Genomic DNA, 15412 nt, shown 5'->3' on the forward strand with positions numbered 1-15412 from the left:
TGTCCCGGCGGCGCCACCGCCTCCCGCTTCCCCCGGATGGAGCCAGGACAAAGGGGCCGCCGCTCCCCCCCATCACCCCCTGCACCTCCCGCTCCCAGAACCCCCAAAATCCCGGTTTTTTGCCCCAACCGGAGCCTGGGAGGGGCCGGGAGCACCGTGCCCAGCCCTGCTGCAGGGCCGGAGAAGGTGCCGGCGCTTCGCGGGATGCTGAGCCGGGAACATGGCGACGGAGGAAGGAATTTCCATGCACTACGAGTGAATACAAAATCAAGTGTTTATTAATTACAAAAAATACCTTTTTTTTTTTTTTAAAAAAATTCTTTTCATACACCGTCTTCCCAATACCCTGCGGAAAGGCTGCCCTCCCTCTGTAGTGAGGCGAGGCCGCCCTGACGGCATCATCCAAGATCACCAAGCTAAGTGAAATACAAAGACGCATGCAGATGTCTGGCCGCCCAGCTCCACGCTCAGCGACCCCAAAATCACCGAATCCCACAAATTTCTGGAAGCCAGCAGTGAGGAAACAAGAGACAAGTCTTTGCCACCCTGACACTTGGGGTACCTTCTCACTTATCCCTCTTCTGCTCACTCCCTTGAGCCTTCAAAGTCCTTCAAAGATCAGGAACATTTCCAAGGAGGGAAAAACCCACTACCAAAAAGACATTTAGAGTTAAACCCCAGTAAATGCTCTGAGGCAATATTGTTTAGACCATAGCAGAGCACTAGAGGCAGCCAGCCCTGGTACCACCGACTCACCTCAGTGTCACTTATTAAAAAAGGAGCAGTAAGTTCTGTACTCGGTCTTTGGATAAAACAAAATACAATTAAAGTCACATGAGTACCAAAAGACATTGGTCAAGTTGAGTCTCACCACATGGGGATTATCAGTGTTCCCAGCACTAAACTGTACTGGGCCAAACGGAGGGGTCTGGGCTGCTGTTTCCCCCTCAGCCAACAGTTTCCACAGTTCTCTCCACCGGAAGCTACCCCCACAGACAAGGGTTGTGTTGTCAGAGAGGTTATTTCACGAAGTACAAAAACAAACAAAAAACCCAAACCCACTAACACAGACCTAAGTACGACGTACACCAACCCCACTACGGCTACTCTAAAAGTCTTAGCTCAAAACCATTTCCATTTCTACCTCCGCCTGACATCAACAGCTACAACGCTACAAGCCCTAAATCTCCAGCTCTCAACAGGCTATGAAAGATCTATCAGCTGTGTCCCTGCAAATGCCTTCTCCCCAGCAGTTCACACAAAGACAGGCTGAAGAGGCAGCTGCCATGTTAAAACATGCCCCCACTGTGCTGCTCTAGCACCAAAGAGATCCAGGTGCCCTCAGCACTGCTGTGAAGCAGGTATGAAATCTCTTTCAACAGGGGAATGGAAACAGGCACTGAGGTGACACGGGTCTAGTAAGGCAACAGCAGTACTCGATAAAACCCAGAGCTCATTTCCAGTCCTGAGCTTTACCTTGCACTCCCTTTTCAGGGACCGTGACATCCCTGACAATACTTTGCACTTAAAAAGAGCTTATGGTCAGTTTTGGACAAGAAGTTTCACAAGGTAAAATTTAAATTTAACAGAAAAAAAAAAAAGAAGAGGAAATCTGAGCCGCTGCTTCATCACAATTGCTGGTGAACCCCAAATAGTGAGAACGGAGGGCTATATAAACTACATCTTAAAAACTATATATAGTTTATAGTTTCCTATAAACTACTTGATTTAAAATTTCTTTTCTGTCTGACCTCATGCTGGAAACACAGGAGAAGTCAAGCAGAGAAGTCTGGAAGTGACTGCGAAGAGTGTCATAGGGCCGAAGCAGGTGTGCGGCCACCTGGCAGTGTGCTCTGCAGGCAGGAGAACACTGTTAGCACCGAGTGGTCCCTCGGCACAGCACCAAGCTCAGATCCCTGAGAACTATGGAACCCATTCCTCTTTTGGTCAGAATTCATCCCGTAATCTTGGTGGGTGGTCCATGCCAAAAAATGAAGAGGGCTTTCCATGCACATCACGCTCTCGTTTCACAAAGGCAGTAAACGAAGAGACACAGTTCCCAATAAAATGATCGGACTGGCCAAGAATGTACAAATCAATCTGCGGCACTTCTGGCTGCAAGCTAACAACCTTGATCTGCAGGGAAAGAAGGAAAGCACATGAATCCAGTCATCTATTATTACAATCCAAATGCCTTGGCACAATACTAGAAATTGGACTATGCAACAAAAAGAGTGGATTCTGTCTTAAGTTGCCTTATGAACTCATTTATAAATAAATGTCAAAACATAGGTTTATCTACTTGAAGTCTTTTTCAAGGAGAAATTTACTACCGTGCAGGATAATGCTCTTCAACCTCTAGGAAAGGAAGAGTTTTTCAGTATCATTCTTATTGCTATGAGCAAAATTTACTTTGAGATACCAATATTTGTCTGTGAATAATGTATTACACAACTGCCTGCCTGCTGTCCGTGGCAGCAACGGGCCAGAATCCAAGGAAGTTTTTTATTAAAGTACCCCTGCCAGACAGGTTCCTGACAGACTTACCTTTCCTTGGAAGAATTGCTGTATTTCCGTTGTGTAGGGCTCAGAATCAGTAGCGATATAAACAGATTTAGCTTCTGTCTTTTTCACCCAGAGCTTGAGAGCACGCTTGATCTCTCTGAGGTCTGGCAGGCACATGTCCATGGTAAGGGGGACCGCAGCACTGCGGTCGTAGCCCACGCACTGAGGTGAAGCCATGAAGTGTGGCCCGGCCGTCCCGTCCTTTAACATATTGCAAGCATTTTTCTATTGAAAGCAGAAAAGAGAAAATAGCAAGTTTAAACGGCAAGTGTGACAAAACACCACCACATCCCCCACCTCTGCCAGCAGCGTTACAGCCTGTTCAGAAGGGGAATCCCAACAGCATGGCTAACGCACAGCGGGTTACTGAATGCCAACAGGGTTTGGGCTGCCACCCCAGAAGCACAGCTCCTCTTCAGGCAGCTTCTTCCACAGAGCGTCATCCACCAGTCTGTAGCAATGGCACAGGCTACTGTAACCAGCCTCACACTGGAACCGTACCCAGTCTGAGCCAATCCTCAGATGAATTCCTACGTAGGGCCTGACCAGCAGAGAATTAATGTAGGCTTCTCCTTTCTTCACCATTTCCTCAGACCACACAATATACTTATGGAGGGGGCGGTGCTCCTCCAAGACTGGGAACTGGGCCGGAGCTCCAGGTAAAGCGAGTACAGGATGCTCAGATGGTGGAAACCTACAGAAAAAAACCCAGCAGACTGAAACATGACATAATCTCGCATACATCGTCTTGCACAAAGACCTCGGTTCAAGGTTAGAATGGAAACTATGAACAGCCTGAAATACACAGCATCTATTGCTCCAAATTTACCCAGGATGAATTTTAACTATTTTGCCACATGAACAGAACACTGAAGCAAAACTCAGGTATTGTGTTTTACCCTCAGACCGGGTAATAAATGGATTAATATTATTTGGCAGACAAAAGAGAATAATCTCACACGTGTAGCAATGAGAGCTTAGGTAGGTTTTCACCCCAGACTAGAGCAATTCTGTCACCCAAACGCACTGATACAACTAAAGTGACTCTGAAAACATAAGGTAAGCAGCAAAACACAGTTCACAATCAGCAAGTGAGAACCAAATTATTTTTGAAGAATAATTACATATGTAATCAATAAATACTGTAACTCAACATTACTGGCTCAGAAATCAATCAGCCTAACAGAGCTCACAGGAAGATATTGTGCAGTGAATATTTAATGAAAAAGCATTAAGATTTTTTGCTAACTAACCACTTCAATCTCTCCCCCAAAATGCAAAGGCTTTATATAGCGACTAGCACAACTGTTTTTGTGAGTTATCCTACAGTATCATACCAGCACTTTTCCATCTCGCTACCTTTGGATCCAATGGTCCTTGTACGCAGAACTAAAGGAGATTCCCTTGAAGAGCTCAGACTTATCAAAATTCACTTGGAACTGATCCCAGAAGGGACCAAATGGATTTCCATCCTGTAAAGGAACAACGAGTGTTCATTCAGTCCACATGCAGAGCCTGAAAGGCAGGCCTAGCGAGATCCCGGGGTGCCAAGTTGAAGAGTTTTTCTGTTACAGGAAGAAAGCAGACCAAATACAACAGCCTGTTTGTCACATATCAGCTCCACAGACAGGAGAGAGTGAAACACATCAAGGAAAGTTAACTGAGAACTAATGCAAAGGCTGTCTTAAAAGAATGGCACAGCTCTCGAAACTTGTATTTAAAATAGGTTGCCTTAAAACCAGCTGGACAATTGTACCACAGACACGAAATGGGCAGAAACCAGTAGGAGATCAGCTTTGTTGTTACAGATCCCTTCTCCTTACAGTCACAATCAACTCTGAAGTGATAAAACCTACTTTCGTAGACCATCTTCCTGAAACGCAAGCATTTGCTGACAAAGAAAGGCAGGAAGGCGCAGCAGGCCACACAGATAAGCGGTGAAAGGAACACCATGAGGATTGGGGTGGATAACTCTTAAATTTGCAAATAAACGGCGACCAGACCAGGTCAGTCATTCCTTTTAGAACAGCAGCAGAATTACACAGCACCCGGGGGGACGGGAGGAACTCACCTTCATGGGACAGGTGCTTTTGTCAGCACTTCTCTGAGCTGCCGCTTCGAAGCAGTAAGCCACCCGCTTGCCAGGAGGCCAGTGAACGGGCGCCAGCTTCTCCATGAAGTCCTCCAGGCTGAGGACGCGGTGGTAGCGCAGGAGCGGATCCAGCCTGAAGTACTCCGTGTAGGGGACGTGGAGCTGGGGACAACAGGAACCACCTCAGCCCCGGGTCGCGGAGCCTTCCCCCGCGGCCCGCGTCCCCGCGGGGAGAGGCCGGACCCCGGCCCGCCGCCCCCTCCCCGCCCGCCGCCGGGGGCTCACGTTGGTGTAGGGCGGGCGGTGGTGGCGATACTCGATCCACGGCGGCACGGCCAGGGTCCGGTTGAGGGCTCGGGCGAAGGCCAGGGCGCCGAGGAAGTGTTCGGCCTGGTTCCCGAACCGGCCTGCGAGAGGGGCGAGAGTGGGGCTCAGCTGGGGGCTCCACTGGGGGCTCCGCGCCGGGGCCTCCGCGGCGGGAATGTCTCACCCATGCAGGGACAGTAGAGCAGGTAACCGGCCGCGTCCCACACAGGCGCTGCGCCGCCTGCCGCCGCCATCACCGAGAAGAGAAGGACAACGAACGGCGGCGGAGCCGCCATGATGGCCTGGCGGAGGTCAAGGAAAGGCGGCCCCATCCCGGCATGCCCCGGGTCCCGCCGGAACGGCTTCTCTAGCGAGAAGCGGCCACCATCGAGGCGGAAGCGGGAGAGTGACGTCATTCCCACAATGCCCCGCACAATGGGGCCGCCGCGGCCTGGGCCGGAGCCGCGCCCGGCGGGGCCCGGGGGAACGGGGTGAGTTCGGGGGGAGGCGGGGGCGAGGGCGAGGGGCGGCGTCACGGCGGCGACACCCTCCCCTCGGCGGCGGGGTCCCCTCAGGGGAGGGGGGGCGTGGGAGGAGGAGGAAGAGGAAGGGGGGACATAGGCCGGGCCCGCCTCTCCCCCTCCCTCCCCTCAGGGCTGCGCCATGGTAACGGGAGGGGGGAGCCGGCACATGTGCTCCCCGGCACCGGCCGCCGACCCTTCCCCGGGGATGGGGGTGGCTCCTGTTTCCCTGCCGGTGAAAACGGCACGGCCGCGCTCTGCCCTGGGGGCTTTGCAACCGCTTTGGGGCTGGGTGAGTGAGAAAAAGCGGGTTCTTCGTAGCATAGGTAAATCATCCAGGAGTTACGTTGGTTTTTGGGGCTTTCCCGGTGGTGCAGGGAAGGGGTTTGGGCTTTTAAAAGTTGGCTGATGTCGTGTCAGGGAAGCAGAGGGTGAAAAGGATGTGGGAAAATCATCCTTAGGGAATGGCGTGTCCGGTTACATCCTATGGGAAAGGTGGAGCAGCTTTTCCCTGGGCTTTAAAAGTAAATGCAAACTTTACACGAAGTTTTACCAAAACCTGTAGGTGATCAAGTGGGGGAAACATACTGAGGCTTGAGCTGCTCAACTAGAAAAATGAACCTGTTTGGATGTAAAAACTACATATCTAGAAACGGCCGAAGTCACTTCAAGAAAGTAATGGTTTTCCTAGGGGAAATCAGGGAATCTAATGACACGTGAGTTGGTGTTCGTGACTGTCGGTCAATGTGTGGGAGAGTGATTTTTACATCCAGGTGTGTCATTGGTAAGGCTGGTACTGTGCATCTAGGTCTGGTATCCGCTCTTCCTCCCTGAAAATGAAAAAAACTCGATATTGGAAAATGGTAGAGGATGTAGAAAAGTCACAAAAGTGATCCAAGGACTGGAAGCAGAGCCTTGTAGTCAGCAGTTGGAGCTGGGCTTGATCAGAACACTGTAAGGAAAGTAGGGGGTGATTTTGTTATGCTGCATGGGGGCTTTGAAAGACTTGCTCTGAGGGACATTGCTGCAGCGGTTTAAGGAGTTATGGTCATTGGTCGTCATGTAGGAAAGAAAATAAATGCGTGAGCGCACCCACGCCCCAGGCGGGCTGGTGCCAGGCCTGATGCTGCAGCTGGGATCGCTGCAGAAGCTGGGTCTGAGGCACGACACCGCGCTGAGGCTGAGTGCCTGTCGTGGATCCTGGCCTCTGCCTTCTGCCACGTAGCTGGTACCTTCTGTTGCGCAAATTTAAGCTTTAATAACTTAAAATAGCTTAGCAAACCTGAGTGGGGGACTGATCTGGCTGGGGGAGGGAAAAATTAAAAAGAAATTACTTTTCATCTGAGTGGGGTACTTCAGCCACACCAGTGTCCAGCTGTGAAACATCCAGGCCATTGCAGTGTAGCAGCTGGTGGTGAGGACTGAGGGGACATGCAGGAGTCCTGAGGCCAGCTTTTCTGTCCCTGCAGGAAGAAAAGCAACAGTACTAGAGCAGCTCCTTAGCAGAGGCACAGCAGGACTCAGCAGGTAGAAGCCAAGGACAGACAGATACAAATCAGTCACAAGAAATGTCCTCTAGAAAAGAGAAACCGCAGCTCCACAATGCAGGGGCTGGTCAGGCAGCCTGTCAGGCCCCCTGTCCCTGCCACTGCATGACAGTTTTGCTGTTTGTCCTGTCAGAGAATTCATTCAGGCTCCTTTTTTATTTTTTCATGATTATTTTTAACCCAGGCAGCTCCCTGATCTGGTTCCCAGCCTTGGTCACAAGGTTTTCCCGCGCAGCCAAGGAATGGTGTTCTGTGTCACAGGAGTGACTTTGAGGGGCAGAAACTCTGCAGAAATGCTGTATCATTGAATGATACTTTGAGAAGTATTAAACAGTGGAACAAAGTGTCAAAGCAGGTGCCGGACTCTATCCCAGGGACTTTCTGTGAAGCTGAGAGCTTTTTTTACTATGTACCAACTCAGACCTACCTCATTGTTTTCTGTGCAATGACAAGTGGCTGGAATCTCATGGGTAGCAAACGATCCATCTGCTTAGATGAGCTCTTATAGCTTGAATTTGCACAAACCTTATGACTGTAGTAATGAAATAGTTCATATAAGTTGGCAGCCAGTGGGAATCCAGCTCTTGGGTGGATCGTGTTTTTTTTCCAGCTCTGTGTTCACACTGCCAACCTCTCAACCTTTGTAGAACTGAAGTAGGGGAGGATTTATCTGGTGATGGGATTTATCTGCTTTCTGTAACCGACTTATCTGACCTTTCTGGAGCTGCATAGGCTAGGCACATATTTTCAGCACTAGTACAAAACTTTCCAAGATAACCAGGTCTCCCAGTGCCGGTACCAAGGCTGTGATGTACAAGATGTTCTCTGAACAGGTGTGGGTGAAGTGTTTCGAGACAGTTCCTCTCTGTTGGCTACAAAGTTACAGTGAATAGGGAGCACTTTGGAAACATTCTTTGCGGAAATGCTACTAAGAAAGTGAATGAGTTTTTAAAAATGTAAATGTGTAGATCATGCAGAGAATTTTGTAGCCAAGCATGAACTATGTTGTTCACCTTCCACTGCTACTGTGTTTCCCTAATACTATGCAAAACCCTCATCTTGTTTTTTCTTCCTTACTGTCAGTGTCCTACCACATGCATTTAGACTTAGAAACAGACCCAAATAGGTAGAGTCCTTTTTTCTTGCTAGAACCTTAAATTTTTACAGGAAAGCTGATGAATTTTTACAATAATCAATTACAGAAATTATCATGTCTTAACTAATTTGGATTTGGATTTCTGCTCTGGAGGTGATGGGTAGTTTATGTGCCTTACTATTAAAGACAGTGAAATTCAAACTCTGTCTTCTTTCAGGTAGCTTTGAAACTGGCACAGATGGCTGAGCTTGTTCAGAGGGAAAGAAGCAACTACGTGGCAAAACTGGCAGAGGCTCCCAGAACGTGTGCACAGCTCTGAAGCAGGAGGTAGAGAACACTTATCTTTTCCGGCACACATCTCATACAGAGGTGAAATATTCAGAGTCTTAGACACCTACAGAGGAAGACTGCTCTGAACCGCAGGACTCCTGCACCTTGAGGGGTAGGAGCCGCTGTCACATCACACTGGGTTGTACCAAAGTGTCACCTCAGCAGTTCTAGTCCTTTATTGTTCTGCTCTGCCTGAGTAGATTCAGCCTGTACAAAACCAAATTCTGTTCTTAATGGACGTTTCCAAACCTCATAGTGACACTTTTTCTTGGAGTTGTCCCGTTCCCTGGCGTTTTCCATCCTGAGGGAACCATTCATGGCATTGTGAGCGATGGTGTAGTTACAGTTATTGTTATTTCAGCTATTCATAACGTTTCGCGGTGCACCTTCTTAATGGGGGTTGGTTAGTTCCCTCGTAGTTGCACATCCTGCCCACAACTGGCACTCGTGTTGATGTGCAGGCAGGAAGTTCCTCCCTCTGAAGCAATCATGGAGTGAGAAAGAGCTTGAGGGTTTGATGCTATTTTAAGAAGAGTTTCTTAGGCAGCTAAATTCAGTGAGAGATATTTTTCTGAGGTTTTTATTTCAGCTAACTGTTTACCAGTTTAGATGTTGGTAGAACCGTGTAAAAATGTTGTACTTTACTAACAAGGTAAAGGCAACTGAAGAAAAACATGCTAAGAGAGATTAACGTACATTTTCATCAACGTGAAAGCCAGCAGAGGATACAGGAGGTATGTTTTGTTGAACAGGAAACAGTTTGAGCTTCCATTATCAATGGATGAAAGTATAAAAAGAAAAAAATGCTCATTGCTGTAGAAAACTTGCTAATCCAGAGAGGCAGAATCTGCCCCACATTAGAAAAGTGAAAATATGAGTAACCACACCCTGAAGAGAAGCTGCATCTGTTGCCTTCCTGAAAAAGGTGTGATGTTGCTGATAAGGGCAAGTTTTCTTCCCAGCCCTTTTGACCCATGTGTGGTAATCCACATTGGTTTGCTAGGAGATGGTCTTACCAGTGCACCAGGTTGGTAGCAAAGTAGATTAAAAAAAATACAAGAGAACCTTAGTTTCTCTGAGAAGCTCTAGAAGGGAATTCCATGTATGCAAAGGTCAAGAGCAAGTGAGAATAGACTATGAAGAACATGAAAAAAGGGGATGAGAAGAGATCCACAAAACACACAGGGAAAGGTGAGGTAGGTAGAGCTACAAAGAGACACCTATCTACAATATTACGGGAGAAAACACATGTAACAGGTAACATTGGCTCTTAAGAGTTGCAGAAATGCAATTCAGAATAAGTTTAACGTAATTTTATTCAGGTATCAGGTGTTAAGGGAGAAAAGAACAAAACATTCTGGAGATGGGAGTTTCCCATGTCTGTGAACACACATCTTCACATGTTTATAATGCTTGTTGAACGCTCACACATTTGTGTGCACAGGTGAAGGATGCGGTGTCTTAACACCAACCCTTCTGTGATTTCAGATGAAGATGTTTTGCTATTAAAGCAGGTTGGTCACAGAGGGTTCCAACAGAAAACTGCACCAGGACGACATCACGACAAGACACCTGCAGGCTCGAGTTCTGCTTGACATGGCCATGTTCTACTAGACCTGCCATGACGGCATTTTTTCCTAGTGTTCCCAACTGGATTCAAGATGCAAAGCAGGAGGAGGAAGAGGCAGGCTGGAAATTAGCCCCCAGACCAAGAGGTGAAGAGACTGAAAGTCAGGGAAAATGCCAATGTGAAATATCAGAGACCTCCTTCACTAATGTGGACAAGCTGAGAACTCACACGCTTTCTCACACTGAGCAGAGACCATACAACTGCCCTCAGCTGCACTGTGGCAAAGCCTTTGCTTCTAAGTACAAGCTATATAGGTAGGTAACTGCCAAGTGCCCCTGCTGAACAGTGCTCCCCTACCAGAACGGCGGGGAAAACCCCTCTGTCGTGTTTTTTTGCTAGAATTTCTGAGAAGGTGGAGGAGGGGGAATGCCCTTGTTTCCTTCGCAAAGCAGTTGAGTCCCAGACGTTGCCATACTTTGCATCTCTTTAAGTGCCTTCCAGAGAACCTCAGATAATACTTTATCCTGAGCTCAAGCTGTTTTCTATTTTACTGAGGAGGAAATTGAAGGAGAAAATGAAGTTCACACATTAAAAAACAAAATGAGAAGCAAGAATAGCATTCACATTTCATAAGCCCTACCTCTAACTTTAATCATAGGAATATTTCTAAAGCAGCTATTGTTCTAGCATGAGGAAGTAGAGTTCCTATTTATGTCCTGAAATGTAGCAGAGAATAATTAAATTATATGATCACTAGGAACTTGAAACTAGATGAACCGCAGTGTCAGAGAGTATAAGATACCAAGGTGAAATCAGTCCATGGTGGCTGTCAACAGACCTTGCCACAGTCTGATGCCTTCTAATGAAATAAAGCTGTCTCACCAGCAGATAAGCATTTCTTGTCATAAACTACTATGGTTTTCTTTGTCATTTCCCCCTTTGCTAGCCTCAACAGAGACAACAGGAGCTAAGTAGACGACTGAAGTGTACCTGTGCGGAGGTGATGCATTTTATGGTGGATGGGCACTGCTGAGACAGACTCTGTTGCTTGAAATGTTGTGCTTTTGTACCCGGAGAGTCCCTGCTGCCCAGGCTGTCAGGGCAGCATCCTTTAGTGGTGATAAAATGCAATCTGGGGTTTTTGTGGCATAAAGTGTAGAACATAAGGAAAATTTTAAAGTAGTGGGTTGGACACTAGTCTAAACTTTCCCCCTTTTCTCCCAAAAGGCATATGGCCACACACTCTGCTCAGAAGCCTCATCAGTGTATGTACTGCGAGAAGATGTTTCACCGGAAAGATCACCTTCGCAACCACCTCCAGACCCATGATCCCAACAAGGAGGCCCTCCACTGTCCTGAATGTGGCAAGAACTACAACACAAAACTCGGCTTCAGGCGACATCTGGCCATGCACGCAGCTGCCAGTGGTGATCTCAGCTGCAAGGTATGCCTCCAAACATTTGAAAATACCCAAGTCCTGCTGGAGCACCTCAAAGCTCATTCTAGGCGGGCTTCTGGTGGAGCGAAGGAAAAGAAGCATCCATGTGACCACTGTGATAGGCGCTTCTACACCCGGAAAGATGTGCGGAGACACTTGGTAGTGCACACGGGTCGGAAGGACTTCTTGTGCCAGTACTGTGCTCAGAGGTTTGGGCGGAAAGATCATCTGACTAGGCACATGAAGAAAAGCCACTCCCAGGAACTGCTGAAGATTAAGACTGAGCCAGTTGACATGCTGGGTCTCCTAAGCTGCAGCTCATCTGTCGCAGTGAAAGAAGAGCTGAGTCCTGTCCTGTGTATGGCATCCAGAGACATGATAGGTGGTAAGAGCTTCCCTGGCATGCTGCCTGTGGGCATGTACAGCACACATCTCCAAACCATGCCAAGCTCAGGGATGCCCCATTCTTTGGTTCCTAATTCTCTTCCAATGGGAATGAGCTATCCTCTGGAGTCTTCTTCTCCCATCTCCTCCCCACCGCAACCTCCTCCAAAGTATCAGCTTGGATCTACCTCATATTTGCCTGAGAAACTACCCAAAGTAGAGGTGGACAGCTTTTTGTCAGACTTCCCTGGCAGCCTGTCTCTCTCATCTGGTGAGCCTCAGTCCTCTTCGCCTCAGCCGCCCCCCCTGGATGAGGCTTTGCTTTCCAAGAGCCCTGCTAACCTTTCAGAGGCTCTCTGTGCTGCTAACATGGACTTTTCTCATCTTCTTGGCTTCCTCCCCCTAAATCTTCCTCCTTGCAATCCACCTGTATCATCAGGGGGATTGGTCATGGGCTACTCACAGGGGGAGACACAGCCACTGCTTACCACTTTGCAACACCAACCTCAAGAATCTCCTGGAGCTGGGGCCTCACTGAACTTTGGGCCTCTTCATTCATTGCCCCCTGTCTTCACCTCCAGCTTGAGCACAACCACGCTGCCACGTTTCCACCAGGCATTCCAATAAGCTGAAAATAGCACTGGAGAACAGATCTTTCAGTCACCCTTTTGTGAAGAGCCTTAAAAACGCACAACTCTTACTTCCCTTTTGGGTGTGAAAGCTTTGCAAAGCTGTTTCAGACAGGAGGGGTCTGATCTCTGGAGGGAGCACTTGTAGACTGGAACAGCAGATATCCCCATGCAAGTCCCAGTCCTGTACAGCAAAAAGATTTCGGCTAATAGACTGGATATATTTTATCTAATTTTTAATCTGTGAATCAGGAGCTGCGCTTAGCACTGACCTTCCCTGAGATCCTGGAGCTATGTTCCTCTTTGGGAGGGGACTGTCCCTGAGAAGGAGTTGAGACTCTTTCACCTTGGGCTAAACTTTTGAAGAGTCCAGCTTCCATTTCATGTTATCACACTGCAGTTCTGGCAAAACAGCCAACACCTCCACATGGAGAAGGAGGAGAAGTCAGGATACCTGCTCTGTATGAAGCCAACGGGGAAGAGGCTGTCCTTCCTCACTACCTCTCATCCCATCACCTAATACAGCTTACTCCACCGAATACAGGTTACTCCACATCAGTGTTAAGCAACAAGACCGTTTACATAGTGAATTCAGAGACATCGCCTCATTCTTCTTTGCGGAGCTGTTAGGTTAAACTTGTTACAGTGAACATTGTTTACACAACACAAATCTTGTTTCCACCATCACAGAAAGAGGAGGCACCAGAATACACTGGATTTATATCTGGTGTAGCTACAACACTGTTTACACAACGAAGTCAGGTTGCACTGATTTCTCTTCACTTATCATGTTCTTCCCCCATGGGGAAATACACTGCTTTTTGGACCACTTTAGCCTCTGCCACTGTAGGCAGCAGCTTCCTGCGTTTTTATCTCTGGCTATCCACGTGTCAAGGGGATGGAACAGCTCTAACAACTTAGCTTGGCTTTGTGGTATATGCAGAGCCCTTCTAAATATCTTCCACAGGCAAACAGATCATGCATCTGTTCTGTAAACCAAAGCGTGTGAAAAAGCTAAGTTAGGAGCCCAGGGCCAGCAGTGCTGAGTACTGTTGTTCGAGGCATGGATGAGATCAGGCTGCAGAGCCCTGTTCCGTAGGTTCCCTTGAGATGAGGAACAGAGTATGTGTTTCTAGGCTTTTGGTTTGGGGTTTGTTGGTTTTTTGCCCTTTTTTTTTTTTTTTTACAACAGTTCAGTGAGGTCAGTACCCTTTTGGCTTATCCATGAAGCAGTCTCAAGAGATATATTTTTACCTCTGTCCTAGGGTGATAATATCCAGGAATCAGGAGGAAAAATTGGTCCCAGCTTCATGTACACTCTATCAGTGTATTTGAAGCATTTTCCCCAACACTAAGAGTTCTAACAAAACGCTGAGGGTTTGGGCCTGCAGTCACCCTTTCACTTAGGATTTGGTTCCACTGGCCTTTTTGTTCTCTCCTTCTCGAGCTTTGTCTCCTGAAGTTAAAGTCCTGCTTCCCCTGCTCCCTGCCTCACCTCTTAAATTCTTGCATGGACTGTCTTACCTGCTGAGGGCAGAAGAGTTACACTGTGAAGCAGCAGCCAGCTGCTGATGTCATTTAGCATCTGTGTCATCTCCTGCTCTCATTTTCCTGGGCACTTGTACTGCAGATGGTAACATACAGAGGTCGATCTCACTATATGTTGATGCATGTTCATGAATATAGACATGCAGATCTTCATACTTTAGCATGGAGGAACCATTGTAGGCCAATATAAACCAGGAAATCTGTCAATATTGTTCTCCATAAATCTAGAAAATGCAAAATCTACCTCTACTCTGTTATCTCAGCTCCTTCAGTGAAGCCAGATGCTGTCCTCCCTCACCTCCCCAGAGTACATCCATTTCAGTCGATGCGTATTACTTTTTGCTGAGCCATTCATCCCACAGCGTGACATTAGCCGTGCCTTGTTTGTTCATAGGCTTGTCCCCCTTCCATTTTACTCAAGAATTTTATTTTTAATTTAGTTTAGTACTTCTTCCCAGAATGACTGTTTAGTGATCCATTGATTCACCGAAACATAGATCAGTTATTTTAGGTTAGCCAGCAATGCTGCAAATAATACTTTTGTATCAAAATGTAATATAAGATTTATTTACCTCGGCAATATCCTGTGGCCATGATCTCCCTGAGTTAAATGCAGTACTTCCTTTTCTCCACTGTAAAATGTTGCCTTTCAAAGTTCAACGAGTGCCTTCTTGTTCTCTAACATAGAAAAGGTAAATAGGGCATTTCAGCTAGTCTTCTGTTTACCGTCACTGAATACCTCAGGCCTGTCTTCTGTTGCTTTTCTCTTTGCAAATTAAAGATTTTCACACTGTTATCAATTATATGCAAGCCTTATCCCTGTCTCAAGTTGGGAGGATTTTTTTTAAGAAATAGTCAGAACTGATCCCTTACTGCAAGTGAGGATTATCAGATTTATGCAATGCCATCGTACACCTTCTTCTATTTCAGAACATTCAGCTTTCTTGCTTTTTGCCTGCATTGTACTCTGAACAGATGTCATCACTGGAATTCCTTTAGCAGTGGTAGCTAAACTTAGAGCCAGGCATCTTTTTCCTACCAGTAGTCTGTCAAAGAATAAATGGAATTCATTTTGCTATTATTTGCATGTGTGATTTGCTTTCCACAGCTATTCTAACAAGCAGAATCGCAATAACATTTGTCAATGAAAGGAAGTTTAAACCAGCAAAGGGAGCATGTCCAGAGACCACACGCTGGAGCCAATACCAGGTATTTGCACTGGAAAATGGAGTCAAAGTTCCCATTCCACAACAGAGCTTATAACCTGCAAGGATTTTGTCAGCCAGTCTAAAACTAATGAGGCTACTTCCATTTGAAATACTAAGTATGCAATTCATTAGAAAAACTATTTCCTGAAGCTGGTTAGCAAACAACTTTTACCTGTTC

General features: G+C 47.1%; 2 protein-coding genes across 4 annotated transcripts; one reads left to right on the forward strand and one right to left on the reverse strand.

Moving 5' to 3' along the window:
• Positions 1-256: 256 nt before the first annotated feature.
• On the reverse strand, positions 257-5394 carry POFUT1 (protein O-fucosyltransferase 1). The gene is made up of 7 exons (XM_075108896.1): positions 5148-5394; positions 4943-5064; positions 4637-4819; positions 3925-4037; positions 3067-3259; positions 2548-2790; positions 257-2136 (listed from the first exon to the last, which is right to left on the reverse strand). The coding sequence occupies exons 1-7, from the start codon at positions 5377-5379 to the stop codon at positions 1948-1950; spliced, it is 1275 nt and encodes a 424-aa protein (XP_074964997.1). The 5' UTR covers positions 5380-5394; the 3' UTR covers positions 257-1947.
• Positions 5362-15107, forward strand: PLAGL2 (PLAG1 like zinc finger 2). 3 transcript variants are annotated; one of them, XM_075108891.1, is made up of 4 exons: positions 5362-5454; positions 8345-8454; positions 9946-10341; positions 11255-15107. In XM_075108891.1, the coding sequence occupies exons 3-4, from the start codon at positions 10079-10081 to the stop codon at positions 12474-12476; spliced, it is 1485 nt and encodes a 494-aa protein (XP_074964992.1). In that variant the 5' UTR covers positions 5362-5454; positions 8345-8454; positions 9946-10078; the 3' UTR covers positions 12477-15107. The 3 variants fall into 3 exon arrangements, with proteins under 3 accessions (XP_074964992.1, XP_074964996.1, XP_074964995.1); XM_075108895.1 differs by lacking the exons at positions 5362-5454; positions 9946-10341 and having other exon boundaries at positions 8384-8454; XM_075108894.1 differs by lacking the exons at positions 5362-5454; positions 8345-8454 and having other exon boundaries at positions 10082-10172.
• Positions 15108-15412: the final 305 nt, after the last annotated feature.

This window comes from Phalacrocorax aristotelis, chromosome 13 (genome assembly GCF_949628215.1).
Source record: "Phalacrocorax aristotelis chromosome 13, bGulAri2.1, whole genome shotgun sequence".
NCBI classification, from domain to species: Eukaryota; Metazoa; Chordata; class Aves; order Suliformes; family Phalacrocoracidae; genus Phalacrocorax; species Phalacrocorax aristotelis.

Bases quoted from the DNA above. Each gene is read 5' to 3' on its own strand.
- POFUT1 (XM_075108896.1), bottom strand. From the start codon at position 5,379: ATGACGTCACTCTCCCGCTTCCGCCTCGATGGTGGCCGCTTCTCGCTA. The intron at 4,820-4,942 runs GTGAGCCCCCGG...TGTTGTCCCCAG, and splicing joins ACCGCCCGCCCTACACCAAC to CTCCACGTCCCCTACACGGA. The intron at 2,137-2,547 runs GTAAGTCTGTCA...CTTTCCCTGCAG, and splicing joins AGCAATTCTTCCAAGGAAAG to ATCAAGGTTGTTAGCTTGCA.
- PLAGL2 (XM_075108891.1), top strand. From the start codon at position 10,079: ATGACGGCATTTTTTCCTAGTGTTCCCAACTGGATTCAAGATGCAAAG. The intron at 10,342-11,254 runs GTAGGTAACTGC...TTCTCCCAAAAG, and splicing joins TCTAAGTACAAGCTATATAG to GCATATGGCCACACACTCTG.